Source organism: Chiroxiphia lanceolata, chromosome 12 (genome assembly GCF_009829145.1).
Source record: "Chiroxiphia lanceolata isolate bChiLan1 chromosome 12, bChiLan1.pri, whole genome shotgun sequence".
In the NCBI taxonomy this organism is placed as follows: Eukaryota; Metazoa; Chordata; class Aves; order Passeriformes; family Pipridae; genus Chiroxiphia; species Chiroxiphia lanceolata.
In genome coordinates, this window is record NC_045648.1 from 2259564 (window position 1) to 2281684 (window position 22121).

Below are 22121 nucleotides of genomic sequence, written 5' to 3' on the forward strand. Positions count from 1 at the left end.
TGCCCCATGAAGTCTGTTATAATTTTTTGTTAACCTTCTTTTCTCAAAGTAGTTAAATAAGTTTTCAGTGTCCAATTTAGGAAGAGGGGGAACAGGAAGCCAAGGTGGTTGCAGGCACCAGTTGTTCAGGTCTGGTTTTGTCCGTAGGGATTTTTCCAGCTCCTCTTTTCCTGCCAGGAAGCAAACACTTGCTCTAACCTGAGTAGCTCCAGTTCCATCTGCATCAGACTGAGCTGGCATGTGCAAATCCTCTCCAGATTCAGTTTGGCACACAGTGAACTCGGTGAATTCAGCCATTTACACCAGTAGATCCTTCAGCCCTTGCATCTTCTTTCCTTCTTCTGCCTAAGATCCTCCCCTGCAGCCCCTCAATTCTTTGTGATTTATCCCTGACTGTTCCTCCCTCAGCTCTTGGACAGACATTTTGCACAGTGCCCTGTTACTGTAAACCAGGTGCTCTTATCCTTAATGAACAATTTCCTGGAAAAGAAAAAAAAAGAAATAAACAATAGATAAAGTAGGTCATGGAGACAGCAGAGTCAAGGGCTTTGCATAGTGATGGAAAATTAAATAAGGCTGGGGTCATGTTCTCATTTATCTCTCCAGTTACTGCTCGAACAGGGGCTGTGATGGTTCCTGGAAAGGTGAGGATATTTTGGAGGACTGTTTGGATCTGCTGGGTGTTTTGGCTGCAGTCTTCTCCTTTCCCTGCTCTACCAGGAGCAGCGAACAGGGACAGCAGTGTCAGGCTGGGATGTTTTGCCCCTCTCAGCCCAGTCAGACCCTGCTCAGTGGGTGCTGGTTGGGGGCTCCACAGAGGCTGTTCCTGGGCCCTGGACTTAATCCAGGTTTAGGTCTGGATTAAGACATTTTGCTTCTCAAAATGCTCTCCCCGAGCCCCAGGGGGGTCCTGGAGGCCCAGCACTCTCCATCCTGGTTCACAAGGGAGTCAAGGCATGGAAAGGGATTTGGGGTCTGAGTCTTGCCTTGCTGGGACATAAATGACCTCACATTTTCCTGTGCATCTTGAGCCTCCTTCAGAGGTGTTTTTTGGGAGATGAGCTTTAGGCACTGTGGATAGTTAAGCAGCAATATTCTGCAGCTTTTTTCCCCCTCATAGCAATGACCAACAGGGATTGCAAAGACCCTCCCACACCAGGACCTTCTCCATGGCACAGCTCTGTGTCCTAGAGGAGGGCAAGTCTGCTCAGCCTGTTTTCCATGTTGGATGCCCAAATCCAGGAGTTTCTAGCCAGGAGGCTGAGTGACCACCCTGATTCTCACACAGAGATTTGGGCTCTGAAAATCAGGTACATTTTTTGGACCCCAAAGTTGAGGCTTTCCGCTTTGAGATGATTGAACCAAATACCAACCCTCCAGTATTGATGCTGCTCCATGTATGTCCTGTAAGAAACACAGGAAAACACAAAGGGTTGTTGCAGCTTCTGAGAAAAGCTCTTTTATTTCGAGTAAAATTGGCAGTTTTTATGTGGCCACTCTAATTCTTAAGCCATTAGAAATGTAAAAATTGATTTAACGTTTATATTTAACAGACATCTGTAGAAAAATTTATATTCTGCATGGGCTATCAATGTCTTTGATATCTATGGAGTTAAAAACTCTTAGATGAAGATTGCAAGAGGCTGAGAGGAAAATGGAATGGGGGAAGAGGGACATCCACGTGCTGCTGTAACAGGGAATGCCAGGGAGGATAAAGCTCTGGAAAACCCCCAGGAGAGCAGCTGAACATATTGGACCAGTGGGGTCAGCAAAGGTATTGATGCAGAGGTAGCAAACATTGGTTCCTTCCTGTTTTATAAAGATACTGAAGATAAAAAGCAGCATTTAAAAAAAAATACATATTCAGCTTTAGTGTTCATTTTATTCCAGTGTTTGGTTTTGCTTTATTTCAGTTGATACCCCAAAAGTTCAAGGAGTCCACCAACTTTAAAGCCAAATTGGGAAAACTGAGTCTGGATTGTCAGTGCAGCTCCAAGGCTTGCAAATCAGCCTTCTCCCAGAAATACTGCACTGTTTGGAAAAGGAGAGACAGGTCTTTAAATGAAATATGAGCTGTAGCACTGGGATGTGATGGTGCTGCTGGAGATCAACAGCCATCAATCTGTGTTACTTAATTTGTCCCTGGCTCAGCTGTTCACTGTACTTGGGACTTTTTTGCTGTTTGTTCCATTTTATTTTCCACTGAGATAAATGAAGACAAAAAGAAGGGGCCAATTGTTCTTGACAAATAGAAGTAATTTTAAGAAATATATAACCATAAAAGATATTCTACATTTTCAAACCACTTTTTTTTTTTTTGGTTTCCTGACTTTCAGAGAATCACAGTTTATTTATTTCACTGTGTGTCTGTTGAACACCCTTTGATTTCATTGCTCCTTACTCCCATTTTCAGGTCAACTTCATGTGCACTCTTTCGATGCTGTGAAAAATTCACTTGCAATAAATGGTTGGGGTTTTTTAACTAAATATTTAGAATATTTAGAAAAATGTTTGCTTTATTTTTCCTGGGTATTCTGGGGACACGAGGCCGTTGTGGCTCTCCAAGTGTCTGAGGAAACCCATGTTGCAATTGTTTGGGTGGGTGGCTGCTTGTGAGCTCACTTCAAGCTCACTTGGCTTCTCAAGAGCTGAGGGTTTTTGATGTGTGTCAGCTCCTTTCTCTTATGAAGGAATGTCTGTGGAGGCATCTCGGGAAAATTCATGGGATAGGGGATATAAATATATATAAAAATAAATATACTGTTCAGTCAGGAGCCAGTGACTCCCCACACAGCTTCAGCAGCTTTAACATTCCACTGAGCAGAGGACTGGGCTCAGTGGAGGGGATATCAGAGCCTGTCTGCCTTGGGATATCAGAGCCTGCCTGCCTTCCCTGGCCATCCCTCCTGGAGCACTGGGATGGTGGGATCAGGGCAGAGGGTTGAGCAGCCAAATACACAAAGTGGCTCTTCCAGACTTTCCTTGTTTACCGTGTTTTAGTGGAGAGGGTTCAGAGAAAGCCGCCCCAGGAGGATCTCTCAGCTTGCAGGAGGTTGTTTTCTCTTGAAATACTTCAGAGGCCCAGGATTTTGCTCTCAAATCCTGCCAACACCAACTTGCTTTTGGCAGGAAGCGCCGTTGGAACATCAGCCATCCCCTGTCCGGACTGGCAGGGCTTGGAAGAGCAGCTCAGGGCTTGGGCACTGGGAGGAACACGAGGGTTTCAGGGGGCCTGAGTTTGGATTAATAACTTCAAGGGCCAACTGTTCAAAGGGCTGCCTTCCAAATTTACACTGGTAGTTGAGTACAAGTACGAAATTATGGGCAGAAAATCACAGATAATCTTTTTCCAAGCTGACCTTCCTGACAAGGAGCCAGCAGTTATCTGGCTTTGGGCACCGGTTCAGCAATGTTTTTAGGTGTTGTTAATGTAATATTTTCATTATATTTCTGCTGGACTATTGATTAACTATTCAATTATTTCAGAAAAGGAAGTTCAGTGTGGTAGTGAATAATAACTCTTTGGGTTGCTAGTTGTGCTTTGCACAAGGGCTCGTGGGGTTTGTGTGATGCTGACAAAATCCTGGGTCTGCGTCTCTCTGTGTGCTGGTGTGGATTTCACAGAGTGGATGGCAAATGCCAGACATGTTTACACGTTGTTGCTTCAGTATCTAATCACCTTTCAGTTTGTGATAAGCTGATTTTTAAAGCACCTGGCAGGACAACCTGTGCTCTTCCCCTGTGGAAGATACTGAGACTTTGGGAACTTGTGTGTCCTAAATTCCATCTGAGGTTCCAAAGCCTGCTGCTGTTGGTGGCTGTGGCTGAAGGCTCAGTGCTGACTTACAGAGAACACTGGTGCAGAATTCTGGTGGAATTTGAACCACCTCAGCCCAGCCCACTCTGCTAAACCAGCACCAGGGCTTAAATCTTTGCCAGTGTGATTTAAAGAGTCCCAGACATGCACACTCTTGTCTGGGAGCCATAACTAAAGGAATTGCCCAGATTCCTTGCCTAGTGACATGTCTCTGTGGTATTTTGACCCACTTTTCCTCTGAGGTCACTGAAGGAACAATCCTGAGCTTCCAAAAATAACATTTGATGGGTCGAGGAGCTCTGACTTCATGATTTATGCCTACTTTGCTCTAGCCAAGCTCCCAATGACTCTAGAAATCGGCTGGTGAGGGTGTTGCCACCAAAGCAGATCTTCAGGCTCCCTAAGTTCTCCGTGGCACTGTAACAGTGTTCACTGCACCAACTGCAGCTCCCACTGGGGTATTTTACAGCTTAGAAGTTTGAAGAGATTCGGATGTTCAGATCCCACTGAAATCAGCCCCCCGCCCAGTTATGGAAAACTGAGCAACTGTGGTTCAAAGAATGTGAGGGGAGGTCCTGAGGGCACTGCAGCAGTTGGGACCCTGGTGTGCTTTAAAGAAAAACCCTCTAAAATGACATCTTGGGAAATGGAATTGGTTCCTTCCTTGGTGCTGACCAGCTCCTGCTTAGGGAATGAGGTAGCTGAGGTGGTGGCTGCTAAGACTGAGCAAACAGGACTCAGGATGCAGCCCTTTGTACCTGATGTCTGCCCTCTAAACTGTGCAAACTCTGAATTTTGCTCTCATTCTTTGATTTGCCGAGCCATGTTAATGACATGTTAATTCCTGTCTTCCCTCTCCCTCGTTAATTGTGTGAGATGCCATGGAGGGAACCCAGAGCACAGTCTGGTGTTTGTGCTCCTTCTTCCATCCCTTGGATTTCTCCGTGCTCGGATGATAAGAATCACATTGTCAGTGTTTTTGTATTCTGTACCTGAGCCTTCCTGGAAGTGTTTATCTGTTTAAAACAGCTTTAAATTTTCATTAAAAAACAAACAAAACCGCAGCCTGTCATTGGCAATATTTCTGTTGGTCACGACAACAACTTTTAGAGGTGACTGGTGAGGTTGAATGGATTTGTTCTTGACTGCCCAGAGTAAAACAAGCTCTTCTTAGCAGGTATCTCAAGCTCTGCTTTTTTTTTTCCAGCCCTTTCATGGTATCTCAAGTTATTAATCCTAAATGGAGGCATCCAAAAAACCCCGATGAGTTTTGAAACTCGTGGCCTCATTTAGCTTTCATAACAGCTTGTTTCGAGCAAAACCTGCTGTGGAGCCAAATGAAGTGTGTGTTTAAATGATCCCTTGCCTAAACTATCATGAAAATTTCAGATGGGATGAGAAGGAGGGATAGCACCAAGGGCAGCTCGTTGGAAGTTTGCTGCTACTTAGAGACTGAAATCCTGGAATCAGCAAATCCTCTGTCGCTTTAATGCTTCTCCAGTGAAATCCAACTTTTTGTTTCCTGGCTTAATTATTCTCTTGCATTTTCCTCCGTTGCTCACACCCAAATACTAGCACCCATTTTAATTTTGGTGCACATTTGGTGGAAACTGTAATTCAGCACAGAAAATTATTTATCTGGATAAATATAATATGTTTATGAAGAATCAATGTGGCTTTGTAAAGGCTTCATAAGTTGCTAAAGCTCTTTGAAGGAAATATGTGGATCAAGAAGATGCTGTTAAAATTCCAGAAGGCTTTTGCAAGGTCTTTCATCAAACTTCCTGAAAGAAATGAAACTTTCTTGTTGGGATGTTACATAAGGAAAAGTCCTTATGTAAACAAAATGTTGTGGGAAATGATAAGGAAACAAATTTCTGGAGTCTGGGAGGGTGTAAAAGGGATGTTTGTTCTTAAATCCTTTCCTGGTCACTTTGCCTGGAAGCAGGATAATGGTATTGGGTGTGATATGGCACGATTATGTTGAGATATCTAATTATTTACCATGATTTATCTCCTTTCTACCTTGATTTGTTCCCACTCCCCCAAACACGCTCCCTCTGACCAGTGTTTTCCTAATTCATGGTTCCCAGGGCCAAGCAGCATCCAGGAGCTTTCCCCTGCTATCCTGGGAACGTGCTGGGTGTCTCCATGGGCTGGGAGGAGTAAAAACAGGATCCACTGGGAATTTTTAGCACTTTGAGGTAAGACTTTTAACACGACATCCCTTGGAAACTGGTGGGAAAAATTCTGGCAGGGTTAATTGGCTGCATGGACATTTAAACATCTTCAAAAGCACACCAGGATTTAAGAACATTGCCTGCTAGTGAAAGCCACTTCTGTAAATGTTTTCCCTGTTTACAGCTGGACATCAAATTAGGGTTTTCTGCCTGGCTTAGAGCTCAATTCACCCCAAATTGAGAGAAAAGCTTTCAATTTAGAACTCTGTCGTGGACTGGAAACTCTGTTTGAATTTCATGTCAAAGTCACGTTATGAAATATTTTATGACAGAGATGTCAAAGTGAAATGTTTTACCACCTCTGGCCCTGAACAGGAAAGTCTCTAATGGTCATTTTTAGTTGGATTTTCCAGCCTGTCAGCCAGGGAAGCAGAGGAGAAATTCAACCTGTGGTTTTGGTTTGCTTTTTCTCCCCTCAGCCACTTAAAGTGCATAGGAATGTGACCAAAACCAGGTCCTCAACACCCAGAAAAACCTTTATAGGTTATCTATTTCACCCAGCAAGGATTCTTTGAGGTCTTATTTTCTTTGCACATGGGTCACATGGTTGTCTAATTTAAAGGATCATCTGCATCTCCTGGTGTCTTTGCAAACCCCAGCAGAGTTTCCTCAACAAAAGTGTTTGTAAAGTGACTCCACAGACAAATAAATTAATGATTTGCCACCTACTAGATTTCCTGTAGTTAAGATTTGAGGCTTTTTTTCTGTGATGGAACCAGGGACCTGTATCAGTACTGTAAGTGAAATACTGACATTTATTCAGAAAGGAGCCAGGTATGAGAAAATGGCCTTAATGAGCACCAGATACCTGATGAGTTCTAATTAACAGCGAGTGAGACACTTGTGAAAGAACACCAGGTTGTATTTTGGATTGAAAGACTCTCTTTCTTGCTAAATTGTACCTAAATTGACTCCTTTCACTCCTGAAAAGAAAAATCAACCCTGGAGAGACATGAAGTCAGAGTCCACGTGGGGATTGCACAGAGGACCTTTGTGTCAATTATGCTGATTGCCTGTCCTGGGAGAGGGGCAGGCCCTGGAAATATGGATATAATTTGGCTGTATCTTTAGTGACATTCCAGGAATTGTCCCCCTGGAAGGCTGGTTGATGTTCCTCCTTGGAGAACATGACCCAGGGCAGGAATTCAGTGTGTGCTGTGGTGAGCAAGGCAAGCTGCAAACCCACTATTAGGTGTCATTACTGGGCTCTTTTTTGATGTTGGCTTTTAAAAAATGTGCTCCTATTTTTAGAGTTTTATTCTGACTCTTGTAATAGCAACCATTCCATTTTGGTGTGAGGGCTTTTCTATTAACAGTGATCAAAGTGAAATATTTCATCTGAGGTACAAAAAGAGACACTTGAGATGAATGAGGTTCTGCTGGATTTGGGGAGTTGGATGGTTCTGATCTATGATCTGACTTACAAATTTAGGAAATTATTGGCACAAAGCAGCTCCCTTACAAACAGAGAATAAAATGGCATTAGCATTAAAAGTTTAGAAAACAATTTAGAACCTCTTTCAAATACATTGCAGAAAAATATGCCAGGTGCTATTAAGGCTTATAAATAATTCTGTGGTGTTTGTTTGATTTAAAAACTAAACTGACACATCATTTTCTTAAGAACAAATTGAGGTCTCTGAGAACTACAGAATTCAAATATGTGACTGCTTTAGTGAAATGTGAGAGGTCTCATTCTCTTCAGAGTGAGTGATGCAGCAGGACTCTATTCTCATTTATTTGTATTTTTTTAGGGAGTACTTTAATATAAAGGTTATATAAAATTGAATATAAAAAGCCAGTAATTTCCAGCAGGAATGGATGGTCTTAAGAGCATCTTTCTCAGCATCCAGTGGATTATAAGCAAATCTTTCTGGAAAGTTTGCTTTCTCCTGGTCTCAAGGGCACTACTTTCAGTTGCTACTGAAGGAGAAGAAATTAGAATGGGGGAGAAGTTTGATTTCTACTTGGAATTAATTATTATTTATCTTTCAGTTGCTGATAACTGATGGAAGGCGACGAGCGGGCGATAAATTCCCTGTTCCCAGTCAGGTTGTCTTTCCTCCTGTAATTAATTCAGCCCCAGCCCAGGCTGCTGAGGCTCTCAAGGAGTTAAGGTGAGCACAGAACTGAGTTTTGATTTAAACCCCCCTCTCTGAAGGTTTGCTTTTGCTTGAGCAGGGTTGTCTTGAAGTGAACTCTTCTCTCCCCCATTTGCTCAGTCCTGGCTGTCCCAAAGCCGTGGAGAAGGAACAAAGGGGGTCAGTTAAAACCTATAAATACAGTGCTCAGGAAAACCTGTCCCCTGCACTTTGGCATGACTCACATGGTGGCAGTGGGATAGTTAAAGGCATCTTTGGATGATATTTGTGTTACAGGGTTGTCTCTGAGCTTGAGGAGCCTCATCCTTGGGTGGTTCATGTCCATTGATCCCTGTTTTGCTCAGAGAAAGTTCAGCTCTGCTCTCCAACAAGCTCCGAGTGTTTGAACATTGGGTTGGTGGACTTGTGTCCCATGGGCACTTCAGGACACTTTTTCTCCATGGAGGAGCAGTTCCTAGAGCAAAGGGGTGGAATGGCTTTTCCATAAACACCCCCTTGCCTCGTCAGCCCTCTGGATTTCCAGAGGGAGCTTTTGCATTGTTCCAGTGGGGCTTTGGAACAGCCCTCAGGTAAAGAATGGTCACTGCTGGACTTAAATCCACTTCATGAGGAACATTAACATCAAATCATGTTAATTAACATTAATATGACTTACATGGCTTAAGACCTATCTCTGGGTTTAGCAGAGCTTGAGGAATAATTTAAAGGATGAACTATTGCTCCCACTGGGATTTTGACTCCAAATTCACAACGGGTGTCCTTGAAGTGGCTAAGAAGGCTTTGAGTCAGGAGGTAATTTCAGAGCAGCTTTCCTGGCTCTTCATTCTGCTTTGTGATGGCCTCTTTATGCTGGGCTGTATATCAGTGCCCTGCAGAGCAAACCTCTTCACATCCCTGGGCTGCTCAGGACCACGAGGCAATGAGCCATGTGTTTTTTTGATGATCGTATGAACATTCAGACTATTTTTAGGGCAATCTCCTTCCCAGGAATAATTTCTAGGACTTCTGATTTGAATGGTGAATTATGTGTCCACGTTAAATGCCTGAAGTGGATATTTAAAAATACTTTTTCCTGACTGAATGTTTTACAGATTAACACCTCTGATGCTATCACATTTAAAAGCAACTCTGTATTTCCTATGTATTTTGTATTTTTTGACTGAAGTCATTGGGGACTTCTGGGCAAACACCACAATTTGGTTTCAAAGCCACAAGCAGGTGTAAGTCAGTACATTTACCAGATGAACAGTAAGATGATGAAGAGACCACACCTAATGAATTTGATACAATGTTTTTTCAGCTTCAATGCAAATATTTTTAATTCATGTTCAGTGTTCTGCATGATGGGCCCCAATGCATTGACCTCTGTAATTTTAAGTGATTCCCCATCTAAGACCTGAAAAGTGCATTGATTTTCCTTCCTTCATGCAATAATCATTTCTCAGCCCCAGCCTGTTCTATTGACACCTGTAAACCCCATTTAAATAAATCAAAGGGGGCATATGGGTGTTCTTCCACTTGCCTATAGCTCGATGGAAGAACGGATTGTTTTACACCTCAGTGATTTATTTGTCAGCACAGCCAGCCAGTCATAAAAACAATCAGTATCAGAAATGTTCTTTGGAGGAATCATTGGGACTGTCAATACCTTGGGTAGCAGGATCATCACATTCATTGGGTTTATTAGGTTGAAGTGTATAAATTCCTTTTAGAATGGATTTGAACTTTTTAAAAATGATATTTTTTAGTTGATTGCTCTTTCAAGTGTTTTGGTTTGTGAATAACTCCCCAGGATTTGGATTTGCACAAAAGTAAGGAGGAAAAGGCTTGAGAAGGATGTTTTCCTCAAAATTGGCTTTAATGGCTCTACTTTCTTTTTTTCCATCTAGATACAACAATGGTGGCACTTACACTGTTCCAGTGGATTCTAAAAGGGCTTATCTTGACTTTTCTGCTGAAAACTACTCTGTCCCTAAATCCAGATGATCCAAATGTTTGTAGTCATTGGGAAAGGTAAGGTGTCACCTGGCAATTTTTATTTTTTTTGCTGACCATTTCAAAGGCAAACTGAGAGCCACACTTTGCTAAATACTACCTTGTCTCAGAAAAGAACACGGATTTACTTTAGAGGAATTGTACTTTTGAGTGCCTTGGAGGTTTTGGAGCCTCCCAAAGAACTGTTCTAAAGCTCCAGCTACAGAACATGGATCCTTGTGTTGTGTCCTTTGGGAAGCTCCTCCAGAGTTTGAAGTGGAGAATTGTTTGCATTTATCATGGAGAGACCTACAGAAATGCTGGCCTTGTTCTGTCCTGCTTCTGTCTGGTTGTTGTTGAACAAGACTTCAAGATTTGGACTAAGTTTGAAGCCCTTCCTACTGCAACATTGGGGCTGTTTCTGCATGGCCTGAATTTTGTGGCCCTGCCTTCCAAATCCATGTCAGCATCAAAAAGTGCATGAAAGGCCTGAGCATGAAAGGCCTTTACAGGTAATTCTTGTTCTCTCCATTGTTCCAGTGTCCTAAAAGTGGCTCTGAGCAGGACAGTTCCTGTGAGCACAGAGACACCCCCAAGCTGTGCTGGGGTTCACCTTCATGCAGGGGCTCTTTGCAGAGGCCAGAGGTCCTGCACTTGTTTAACTTGCTAAATTTCCACTTCTATTAATCCTACACTGCTGTACACTTCAGCAAAATAAAACCCCTTCACAAGAGCAAAAATAGAATCATATTTTAATGACACTGGGTTTTGAGGCCCTAATTAGGGAATTAACTGTTTGCAGGTAATGCAAGTGCAAAGGAAAGGCTGGGCAGGAGAAGGGATTTGCAGTCTGTGTGGGGAGGTGAAGTGCATGCAGAGCACAGGAATAAAATATTGATTTTGTCTGAAGAAAGTCAGCAACCTCGAGACCCAATCAAGGAGAAACAAAAATTAAATACCAAAATTGATTGGTTGTACTGACCAAGATGACTTTGTTAGTTAGATGTTAATAAATCAAAGGGAAAAAGATTGTTAGGGCTGTTGCTGGATAATAAACGGGATTGTGAAATAATAATCAAGGTTTGTGAGTGTTTTACATTAATAAGGAGCAATGTAATGATTTTACTTTTTGGTATTAAAGAAACAAAAACATTGTTGTCAAAACTGTGAGAGAGGGCAAAGGAACATCTGGGGTTGGCCTGTCTAGAGGGGACAAGACAAGCAGGGCAGGAACAGCCCAATCTTCGATTTCAAGCCAATCAGACCCTCCAAGCAAATGTTTTGTGTGCAGCCTCACAGGGTTTAACCACATCAGCAGAGGAGAAGGAAATCACTTGGAGGATTAAGACAATCAGTATAATGAGGATCTGATTCCTGGGTCCTGGCCCTGCCTGGCAGGATTTCAGTGTCCATTGGGGCCCTGATAAATTGGGGCTTGTTGGCAGGTCAGCCCCTGGCACGTGAGTGCCCTGGGCAGGGCACACCCTCCCTGTGGGGCAGAACAAGGCTCTGGAAGGACTGACACAGCTCCAGGAGGTTTGGGTTCCTGGGTCACTTGAGAGGCCCAAACACTGCCAGTACAATCACAGGAATTAGCATGGAACTTGTTGCATGACTGACTGGTGTTTTGGGGTGGAGGTTGCTGAGTTCTTAGTGTTGTTGGAGCTCTGTCATTTCCAGTCAAATTGCCCAGTTTTTCCTCTATATCCCTTCATTTGCACAAGGGGAGGTGATCCCATTCCAACCCTCTGTCCCAGTGTTCCAAATCTAGACACCTCTCGTGGCAGTTTGCAGGTAATTCTGAGGTTATTTCTGCTACAAATTAAAAGGCTTAAATTTGTGCAGCACAAAAATGAACACTCTTCTGCTTTTTGCTGATCATTTTATTTGATGGGTGAACCCAATATTTGAAGTAATGGTGCTGCTTCATCACAAAATGAAGTGGGAGCATCCCATCCTGCTGGCAGAGTGCTGAGGGAATGTGAGCCCTTATTGCTGTGGGGAACACAAGAAAAAATTAACTTCCAGGCAGGAAGGCAACTGAGACATTCTAAAAACATGGTGGTTTCCTCTCTTTGAAAATTTGCACTAATAAATTAACCAAATGCACTTTTCACTTTCTAAACTTCCATGAATTTTAGTAACATTTGTTTCTTTTCCAAAAGGGGAAAGAAACTAGTTTCATTGCTCCTATTGATACCAGTTTCCACTTCCAAACTTTTCAGGAAGAGCTGTAGTTGAAGGAAGCCCTTTTGTGCTCTTTGATAACGACCAAAGTTTCTAAGATTATTGATGTAGTTATTTTTCCTCCTGAAGCTTGGTGAGCAGCATATCCAGGGCACTGAAACTTTCTTTCTGTGTCCTTTTCCAGCTATGCTGTGACAGTGCAGGAGTCTTATGCTCACCCCTTTGACCAGATCTATTACACACGATGCACAGACATCCTCAACTGGTTCAAGTGCACCAGACACAGGTAAGAGCTGATCCCCAGAAATTCAGACATTGGAGAGTCATTTTGCCCCTTTTTATCTCCTCACATCCCTCTTATTTATCCAAATGTCTGTGGTACTCTACTCCATACGTACAGAAAGATGGGGTTCAGTGCAGGGTGTTTAGAATTCCAAAGAGATTTGTGCATGAAATTTGGGTGAAATCAGTGGTAGTCAGTCCCTCCTGGGGCCACCCAGGAGTATTTCTCCTTGCCACTGGCCCTGCCAAGGGATTGGAAGTGTTTATCACCTGACCAAACTCTCTTTTCCAAGTGGTCAGTGTATGTCCAGGTTTGCGGGGGGAATTTCACTGCACCTCCTGAACTGTGAAGGATCAGGCATTTGAGGATTAGTGGTAATTAAAAAGGGATCCACATCTGAAATACTGCACCCAAATCTGCACTGAAAATCAGCTAAAATGAGGATGGATCCATTTCTAGCACTGGCTGAAGAATGATACCAAAGAGATATTTTTTTCTGAGGCTGCAGGATATCAGTGTTACATCCATTCTGATTCCAAAGTATCCTGATAAACATGCACTAATATTTCAAGGGAGTTTTGGAAGCCAGTTGGTCCCAACTTTCATGCATTCAGTTGCAAATGGGCTCTTCAGCATCTTCCCACTGACTGTGGGCTTGGAGCTTCTGTGTTACAGTGTTTAAAACTGAACAAGGCTGCAGAACTTTCTGGGGCATTGTACAGATTGGAATGCAGCAGAGTGAATTCCATCAGTTTATCTAACATGGGGGACAATAGGCTTTGTTCAATTTAGGTAATTTCCATAAACTAACAGGAGCAAAGCTGTTTTGAAATGTTTGCTGTAAAATATGCAGTTTAAATATAACTTTTGTAATGCGGGATCACTGCTAATGCTGTGAATCAGCGTGGAAAACCTACAGAATGCTTCACACCTTTTAATTTCTGGGGACTGCAGCGTTGTGGTGGGGGAAAGGAGCTTTAAATACTGAGCTGGGACTATAATGTCACCTTACAAGGCCCGAGTTCCTTGGAAGGGTTGGCAAGCAGGAACAAATCACTTGGGGTTAACTTGCCAAGGTGTGTCCTGAGAGCAGTTCCCACCGTGGTGATTTTGTTGTAGCACCTGCCACAGTGGTCTCTGCAGGAGATCCCGTTCATTCCATCGATGAGAGCTGACCTGGCTGACGTGCAGAAATAAATCATTTATTCTTCAGGAAGCTCCTTGCCCTTTCAGTAGGACTGGGGAAATGTTTTAAGGAAGCAGCAGCCCTAGGAAGGGCTCCAGTGATTGAGTGTCACGAGCACCGTGTTCATAACACAAGTTATATTTCAAGTTTCCAAACAAGCATCGATTCCTTTTATTATCGTGGCTTTTAATATCAAAGGCCTTGGCGCGTTAAAAAATAATTATCGGATGCTCTCCTTACCATAATTTAACACAAATATAATTGTGAGGGGAGGCATCGATTTTCAGTGGTGTCAAATGGCTTTGTGTCCTGTGATTTAGGATCAGTTATAAAACCGCCTATCGGAGGGGGCTGAGGACGATGTACCGGCGGAGATCCCAGTGCTGCCCGGGCTACTACGAGAGCGGGGACTACTGCATCCGTATGTACAGAGCCCTGAGGGCACAGCCACGGGGACCGGGGGGGGCTGGGGGCAAATTGAGGGTGTATTACTGCCATCCTGGCCTGCAGCAGCAACAGTGTGGCAGCAGGAGCAGGGAGGTGATTCTGCCCCTGGACTCAGCGCTGGTGAGGCCCCCCCTGGAGTGCTGTGCCCAGTTCTGGGCCCTCAGTTCAGGAAGGACATGGAGGGGCTGGAGCAGGTCCAGAGGAGAGCAACGAGGCTGGGGAAGGGACTGGAGCACAAGTGCTGTGAGGAGCAGCTGAGGGAGCTGGGGGGGCTCAGCCTGGAGAGGAGGTGGCTCAGGGGAGACCTCTTCACTCTCTGCAACTCCCTGAAGGAGGGGGGAGCCAGGTGGGGGTCAGTCTCTGCTCCCAGGAACCAGCAGTAGGACACAAGGGCACAGTCTTGAGATGTGCCAGGGGAGGTTTAGGTTGGACATCAGGAAGAAATTCTTTACAGAGGGAATGATCAGCCATTGGAATGGGCTGCCCAGGGAGGGGGTGGAGTCACCATCCCTGGAGGTGTTTAAGGACAGACTGGATGAGGCATCAGTGCCATGGTCTGGGTGACAAGGTGGTGTTGGGTCAAAGGTTGGACTTGATGACCTCAGAGGAGTTTTCCAGCCCAGTTGATTCTGTGATTCTGTTAAGGGCTGATTTTCAGACCCTCCAGGTCCCCCTGGTTTCAGTCAGAATTGCAGATCCCCAACATTTCAGGTCATCTCAGGTACATGCATTTGAAGTGCCTGAGTAAGATTTTGCTGAAATCATTGGGGAGGGAGTTAATGAAGTTCCTCAGTGCTTTCCTGAACCTGAGCTTACTTTGGGGAGTAATTAATGCAAGCATTCACTAATGTTAAATTAGGGGAACTGAGAACACTGAGGAATAAACTATGGCACAGTTTAAGCAGCAGCAGTGTAAAGTTTCTGCCTCTTACCTTTGAAACTTCTTGCTCAGGTAAGAACAGTTAAAATCTCACTGGTTTTACATGGTTCCTGTCAATAATTTAACTTTTTAAAGCTTCTCAAACCTCCAAAGATCTTTTTCTCAGCTACCCTGTGTGAGTTAAATAAAAAGCTCTGGGGCATGTTAGGCCAGTTTGAGGGGGACAGAAATCCAAATGGATCTTTCAGCAATTAGTCTGTTAGTTAAAAATGCCACATGTTTTCAGTGTTGCAGCTTTCTGAGTGTTCTGCATGTGCCACACTTTGCTCAAAAGGAGAGTGGAGCTGGGTTTTCTTGTCCAGATCTTGTGTTGTGGGATTATAACACAAGAAAAACACAAAGGGGTTTTGATCAGCGTCAGAATCCAGTTTTTATTGTCAGATTTAGAATGCCATAGAATAATTTAAATATGAAAATGATACAACTATGTTTAAATATTTTGACCTTGTGCTTTGCAGCTGCTTCTTTCTATATCTGTTGATGTTTTTATCTGAGTTCCTGTGTTGGACTTACATTGTAATATATGAGCAGCTCAAAAACATGGATGGACCCTGATCTCATTTTAAATGACCTTTATGCCAAACAGTTACATTAAAGGGGCTTTGGACTGTGAAAAATCACCAGCCTTTTGAGATAAGGCACTGGAATTATTTTACAGAAAGAGTAATAATTTGCTCTTTTGAAGTGCAAAGTGCTGTTACTCAAGTCCTGAAAAACATCTATAGTAACCCATTGTCTTTGGTGAAATCCTCCCTGTGTTGAGTATGTACTTAGCTCTAAATACTTAGGTGTCAATACCATTTCAGCAGTTGTTCCACGTACTTTTATTAATAACAGTTTAGAATTCCGTGACTCAGAACCCTGTCTGGCACAGAGCATGTTTATTATGACTTTTCTCTCTGCCATCTATTGATTTCTATTTTTTTTTTTTATTTTTTAATTACCATACTGCTTGCAACAATAAATCACTGCAGAGGTTTGTTACTTGAGGATTCTGATTATTTGAGGGCATTAATGTTTATTTTAAAGTGGTTTTTTTTTTTTACTGTTGGTATTAATAGTCAGTGTTCTGCTGCTGCCAGGTAAATTTTGTCTTTCTGTGGTGGAGAAAGAGCAGCAGACACCAAAGATTTGCTAATGCAGAGCAGGCAGGAGGTATCTGGGCAGAGCAGGAGCTTCATGTTTGACACAGAGCAGATAATAGTGACATTTTCTCTGCTGTTTACATGTGCACCACTCAGGGCCTTGTGTTTCATTATCTGCATGGTCAGCACTGCACAGTTCCTGCCCCAGGGACATCCTCCATCTCTCCTGCCTGCAGATGGGAGCAGCAAGTGCAGCTGAGGGAGAAATGGTGTCAAGGGAGAAGTTCTCCATCGTGATGGATCCCAGAGACTTGGTCTCATTGTTCTGATACCACAGAGCAAAAAAAAAAACCCACCCCAAAACAAACAGAAAACCTCCTTGAAACTCTCTGACCCCACAAGCAGCAGTTTGGAGGCACAGCAATATTTAGCTGATGGGATCCTTTTTGTGTCACCCCATTTGTTTGGAACACACGGAGCCCTGATCCCATTTGTTTTGTTTTGTTTTGCCACAATACATTCCCGTGCCAACAAGCAAATTCTCTCATTCATCATTCTTTGCAGTCTGCACTGAATTCCATTTTCATTCCTGGAGGCACCTCCCTACTTTTGCCTTTTTCCTTCCCTTTCCCAGTTCTTTTCTTTACTCTGGTATTTTCTACTGTTTCCTTGTTCTCCCATCCCACGTTCCTCCAGACACATTCAGTGCTGCTCCTTTACTTCCAGCTGCTCCAAGAGGAGTCAGGACACAGAATTCCACTTTGCTGTGCTGTCCCTGGCAGGAAGGGAGGGAAGGGAAGCTCCAGCCCTGCAGAGAAGGTTCTCCCCATCAGGCAGCCCTTTAAAATCTCTTCCATTAGCAACCTTGGAAGCCACGACAACATGGGGAGGAGGGAAACATCCTGCAGTGAGCCTGATGATCAAAAGAAAGTTTGATTAAAAAACAGTGTGTAGATTAAAGGCTAATTGGTTCTTCTTTCATTAATAGCAGTCTTTATTTCTCGCAAAAGTTAAATAGCTTTGTAATTAACAGTGACATGTTTAGACTAGAGAAGGCTGAGTTTAAATCTCTATTAATGACTGTTTCTTGGGTTTTAAAGCAGGAGTGAAGGCTTTCAGCTACTGTTTTGATCTCTTCCCTTCTCATTTACTCATTTTTAAAGGAATGTCAGATATATGGCTTTATCTTTGTCCTCCTGTTGGGACTTACCAAATGGATTAGGTCTAATAAAATCTATGCTCAGTTCTAAATAACCAAGTTGACCCAGAGCTTCTTTCTCTGCCACTTCTCTGCTGTCTCCTTTGCCTTTTTGAGATCTGTGTATTCTCCTGCCCCGTAAAATGTGGAATTCAGGCCCAAAGTCCAATAATTTCTCTTGGCCAGCCCTTTAGCACTGAGGCTAAACAGTTTTGGGGTATGAAGTTGTGCCTCCAAAGGGCTTGGAATATTTTTGGGTTGCAGTGGTACTGAAAAAAAACCCACCTGAAAAATGCTGCAAATGCACATCTGCATTTTTCTCCCCTCCCCTGATCTCTTAGAAAAGGTTGTTGCCACAGTGGGAGCTTTGCAAAACGATTCCCCTTCTCTGAATGTTCTTAGACTCGACAGAGCTTTTCCCTGAGCTGTCCCTGCAAACAAACAGCCCAGTGTGGGCAGTAAATCAGAGCAGGGATGATTTACTGTACTTTGTATGCTAAGGTAAGCTTTTGGCAGAGCAAATGCATAAACTGCAGAAAATCTTTTTTTAAACAACCACAGGGTTCAAGTGCCCTTCAAGGTTTTTCGTAAGGATGTTTTAAAATTATATTGCCTAGATTAGTATCTGTGGTAGATAAAACATCTCTGAATACTGTGCTGCTCAGAAAAAAAAAAAAGAAAAAAGGAATATTCCATGGCTTTTCCATGCTTTTTACCCTGTGAGGAGATGGTAATTGAATAGTTACCTTTAAGAATATGTCAGGTGGAAAGATGCCCTGTGTGCTAAGTGGAGGCATCTTTGTCTGAGAGACCAAGGCTTTGTTCAGTCTGTCCATTTTCATCTGATTCTTGCACAACAGATTTATACAGAAGGGATGTTTCTTCTGGGTAACAAAGGGTCAGAGACCTGAGCATCAGCTGGGGCTGCAAACAGCAGCTCCTGACAGCTGACCCGGGGCAGAAAAACCCAGCCACAAAACACAAACTTGGGCTATTTGAGCTTTAAAGTGTTTTTTTTTTCCACTTTCCTACCTTACACTCTTTTTCTAATGTCTAAATCTATGCAATGTGACAGGATGCAATAATGACAGGATTAGTGATTTAACAATCTGATTTGCTGCCATTTGTCTGTCATTCAAACCTGCCAAAATCCAGTAGAGTTATGGATTGACCATTTCATGGTTCTTTCCTCTCTTGGCCAAGTTGTTATTGATCTCAGATTGTTTCTCAACACTCAGCTTTCCACATCACAGTTGCCACAAGCACCAGCAGGGCCCCTTGACTTTGACAAATCCTTTTGCAGAGGAATTGTTGGTCCCACTGGTTGAATCTGTGTCACCTACAGAGGTGTTTCACTCAGGCCAGGGGTTGGGGGCATTAGTATGTTGGTATATATTAATTATGCTTGGATATATTAATTCTGTTTGTATATATTTATTCTGTTTGGATGTATTTATTTACCCATTTTTTAAGCTCACCTTTAATGAATTTCAAAACCAAATGAGGAATGTGCTTTTAGTAGCTGACTGGAGGGAATTATGCAAATCTGGGACCGGATTGTTTTCAGGATTTTAAATAATGTTTCCTAAATTCTGTAATTCCAATAGCCATGCCAACTTCCCAGTGTGATGGATCCTTTTATAGTGCAGCCATATGAACATTCCTACCTCAGGACTGCACTCCCATTTACAGGGCTGTGTGTCTAGTGGAGTTTTTGTAATCTTTGACAAGGCTGCCTTATTGGAGCCATATGGCTGGATTGTTAAACATCTGTACCATAGGAGTAACAATTCCAGAGCTTCCTGCCATCTGGATGAATTACAGTCCCTGCAATTCCATGCATATGCTGCAGCACCACACCGACCCCAGCCGAGTGTGCTCCTGATGGAAGGAAAAATAATGGCTCCTGTGATCAGTGCAAAACTTGTACACTCCTAGAAAACGTTGAATCAGGGGCTGCAACTTCCTGAATATTCATAATGTTTGTCCATGTGTCAGATTTGTTGGTTATTTTCACTTTATAAGGCAGCAGCTCATTAACATTTTAGAAGGAACGTTGTCCCCCTGCACTTCTCGCCTCAGTTCTGAATTCCTCGTGGTGAGCGTTCCTGGAACTTGAAAATACATTGTTTGAAAGCTGCTGGACTTTGGAAATACATTTTTCTTATCTTTATAGACACATTAAAGCTGGTGCTGGTGCTTTCTGTGAGAGCCTCACTGTTCCATTATTCAAGTACAGAGTTCTGTACATCAATAATGCAACCTAAAATGAAGGGAAATGCTGTAGCAGGACACAGATACTTCCTATCAGGGGACATCCTTTTTCTCTGTCTGATTTGGGATGTATGAGAGCAGGAAAATGGTGTGGAAGGCCATTCTTCCTATAGTTATTAATTATAGAATCAAAATGCCAGCTTTGAAATGTCTCCTTTTCTGTGTCCCAGAGATGACTCCATACATCTTTTCCCAGTGAAGAACATGGGGAAAATTATTTGGATCCCGTGTTCCAGTGGGAAACTGAGCAGGAACAGACTTTTGCTTGCTCATGCTGAGCATTTTGGAAGGCAGGTGTGTGTGGGCAGGGAGAGGGGGACCCTCTGAAAAGCAGGTCACTTCATTTTGTGGCACTAAGTGAAGCCACCGGGTGAATATTCAGCCTAAAGATACTGCAGAGCCCTCTTTGATGGGAAGGTGAAGCAGCCAGTTCTCATCTCCCATCCCTCATTTTATATTTGCAGCAGTGTTTGGGTGCTGATGGGTTTGCAAAGATGCTGGTGAGGAGCAGGAGTGAAATAAGGGAAGGACTCCTGGAAGCAAGTGCAGGAGAAGGAGGAGAAACAAAATATTCGTAAAAAGGAATGAAAATAGCACAAAGTCAAAAAGGAGGGTATGCTGAAGCTATATAATGTCTCAGGGGGCTTAATAAATATCAGAGGAAAAATTATGCAGGCATTATAGTTGGAAAAAGATTTAGACTGTTCCTAGTGTAGCAGAAAAAAGCTTTTCTGGCTGCTTTGGGCAGTGTCAGTTGGATCAGTATAAAAGCACACTGGGAATGTAGACACAGAAGGAGGCCCTGGATCCAGAGTACTCACAGTATTCCTGCTAATGGCCTGGATGGCTGGAAGCTTCATCAGGGTCAGAAAAAAAGGCCCAAGAACCATAGATGTTGAATTCAAGGAGAGCCATGCAAGGTTCGCTCCATTAATTTGCCCACTCCTGGCAAAGTCAGGCTGGGCCCAGCTGCTGTGAGTCAGATCCACCAGGTCTGGCTGGGCATCTTCAGTCCCTTCATCCTCACTTCCACATCTCCTTTCATGTCCCAGTGCCCTTGCAAACCCTCCTGCTGCTGGGATGCCCCTCAGGGTGGTTCCTGCCCTGATCTCCTGTGGCCTGGAGGGCACTGGTGCTGTTCCATGATGGCTTTGGGGCTCAATCCTTCTGATCTGCTGGGATCCACTGCCTGGTGAAAACAAGGCCCTGTGCATCCCACAGAAGACTGTTTTTGAGGACATACAGGCCATTTGCCATTTGTACAATTACGGAAACACAAAATTCCACAAGATCTTTCCCTCCAAAAGAGTTTTAGTCCATGAGTAGTCCAGGCATGTGGTGAGCTGGGTTAACTTATTGAATCAATAGGGGCAGAAAGAAGACAGATATGTGAAATTAAACACATTTAAAATGGAAGTGAGAATCATAGAATGGTTTGGGTTGGAAGGGACCTTAAAGATCAGCTTGTTCCAACCCCCAAATTGCTTTCTTAACCACTCCTTTACATCCTTCTCCCATTGATAGATTTATTTCTCTTGTGCTCTAAAGAAGTTTTAAAGCCCAGGAGAAAATGAGACAGAGCTGAAGAGAGGAAAAGAAGTTACTTAAATCGAGATGACCTTTAGAAAGAGCTTCTGATATACGTACAAAATCCGAGGCAGCATCTTTTTCTGCTTCTTTTCTGTGTTCCTCTGGCTGGGTGTTCCCCTCCCCAGTTCACACATTTGCTCTGGGTGTCTGGGAGGGTTCCATTATGAGGCAGGTTCCTTCTTGACTGGGAAAAAAGAGCTACTGCAACCTGTGCCAGGTGTAAGCTCCAGTCACCCCCTTCCTCATTTCTAGGCATCTTACAGGTTGAAAATGTGAATAAAGATGAATCAGAATCACCCCCAGAACGTCTGAAGTGCCTGCAGCAGAATGATGGCATAGCACAGGGCATGGGTTAACCCCAATGCCTGCTCACTCACAGACCCACACTGCTGTTCCCTTTGCCTGCTGGCATGGGAGAGGAGGAAAGGAGTGTAAAAGAAGGCAAACCTGTGGATCAAGGTGAGGAGCAGAGAAAGCCTCAATGATGTGCACACACTGCTCAGCAGGAGCTGGAATACCAGGAAAATGAACTCCAGCCCAGGCCATCCAGCCACACTGCAGTTAATAAAACACTCATCAATATGATCCTCGTGAAATCTCCTGATGGGTTTTTTTTTGTCTTTCCACCTCTTAGTTTCAGTGGTGGCAGGGGAGTGCTTGGGAAGCTGGAGCGAGCCACTCTTTGCAAATGTTTTTCCCTCAGTTCCGAGCCTTGGAAAGGCTGAGCCGGTGCTGGCAGGAGCTGGCAGGGCTGGCTGGGGGTTTGTGGGCCTTGCTCTGCCCCCTCAGCTCTCACAG

The 22121-nt window shown here is 43.5% G+C and overlaps 1 protein-coding gene across 1 annotated transcript in view; it reads left to right on the plus strand.

Moving 5' to 3' along the window:
• Positions 1 to 22121, plus strand: part of MEGF11 (multiple EGF like domains 11) — a 268042-nt gene that overhangs the window by 66409 nt on the left and 179512 nt on the right. Inside the window, 5 exon segments of the mRNA XM_032699606.1 lie at positions 5911 to 6021; positions 8053 to 8174; positions 10049 to 10172; positions 12505 to 12606; positions 14110 to 14210. Coding sequence (XP_032555497.1) covers positions 10057 to 10172; positions 12505 to 12606; positions 14110 to 14210 — 319 coding nt within the window. The 5' untranslated portion in view covers positions 5911 to 6021; positions 8053 to 8174; positions 10049 to 10056.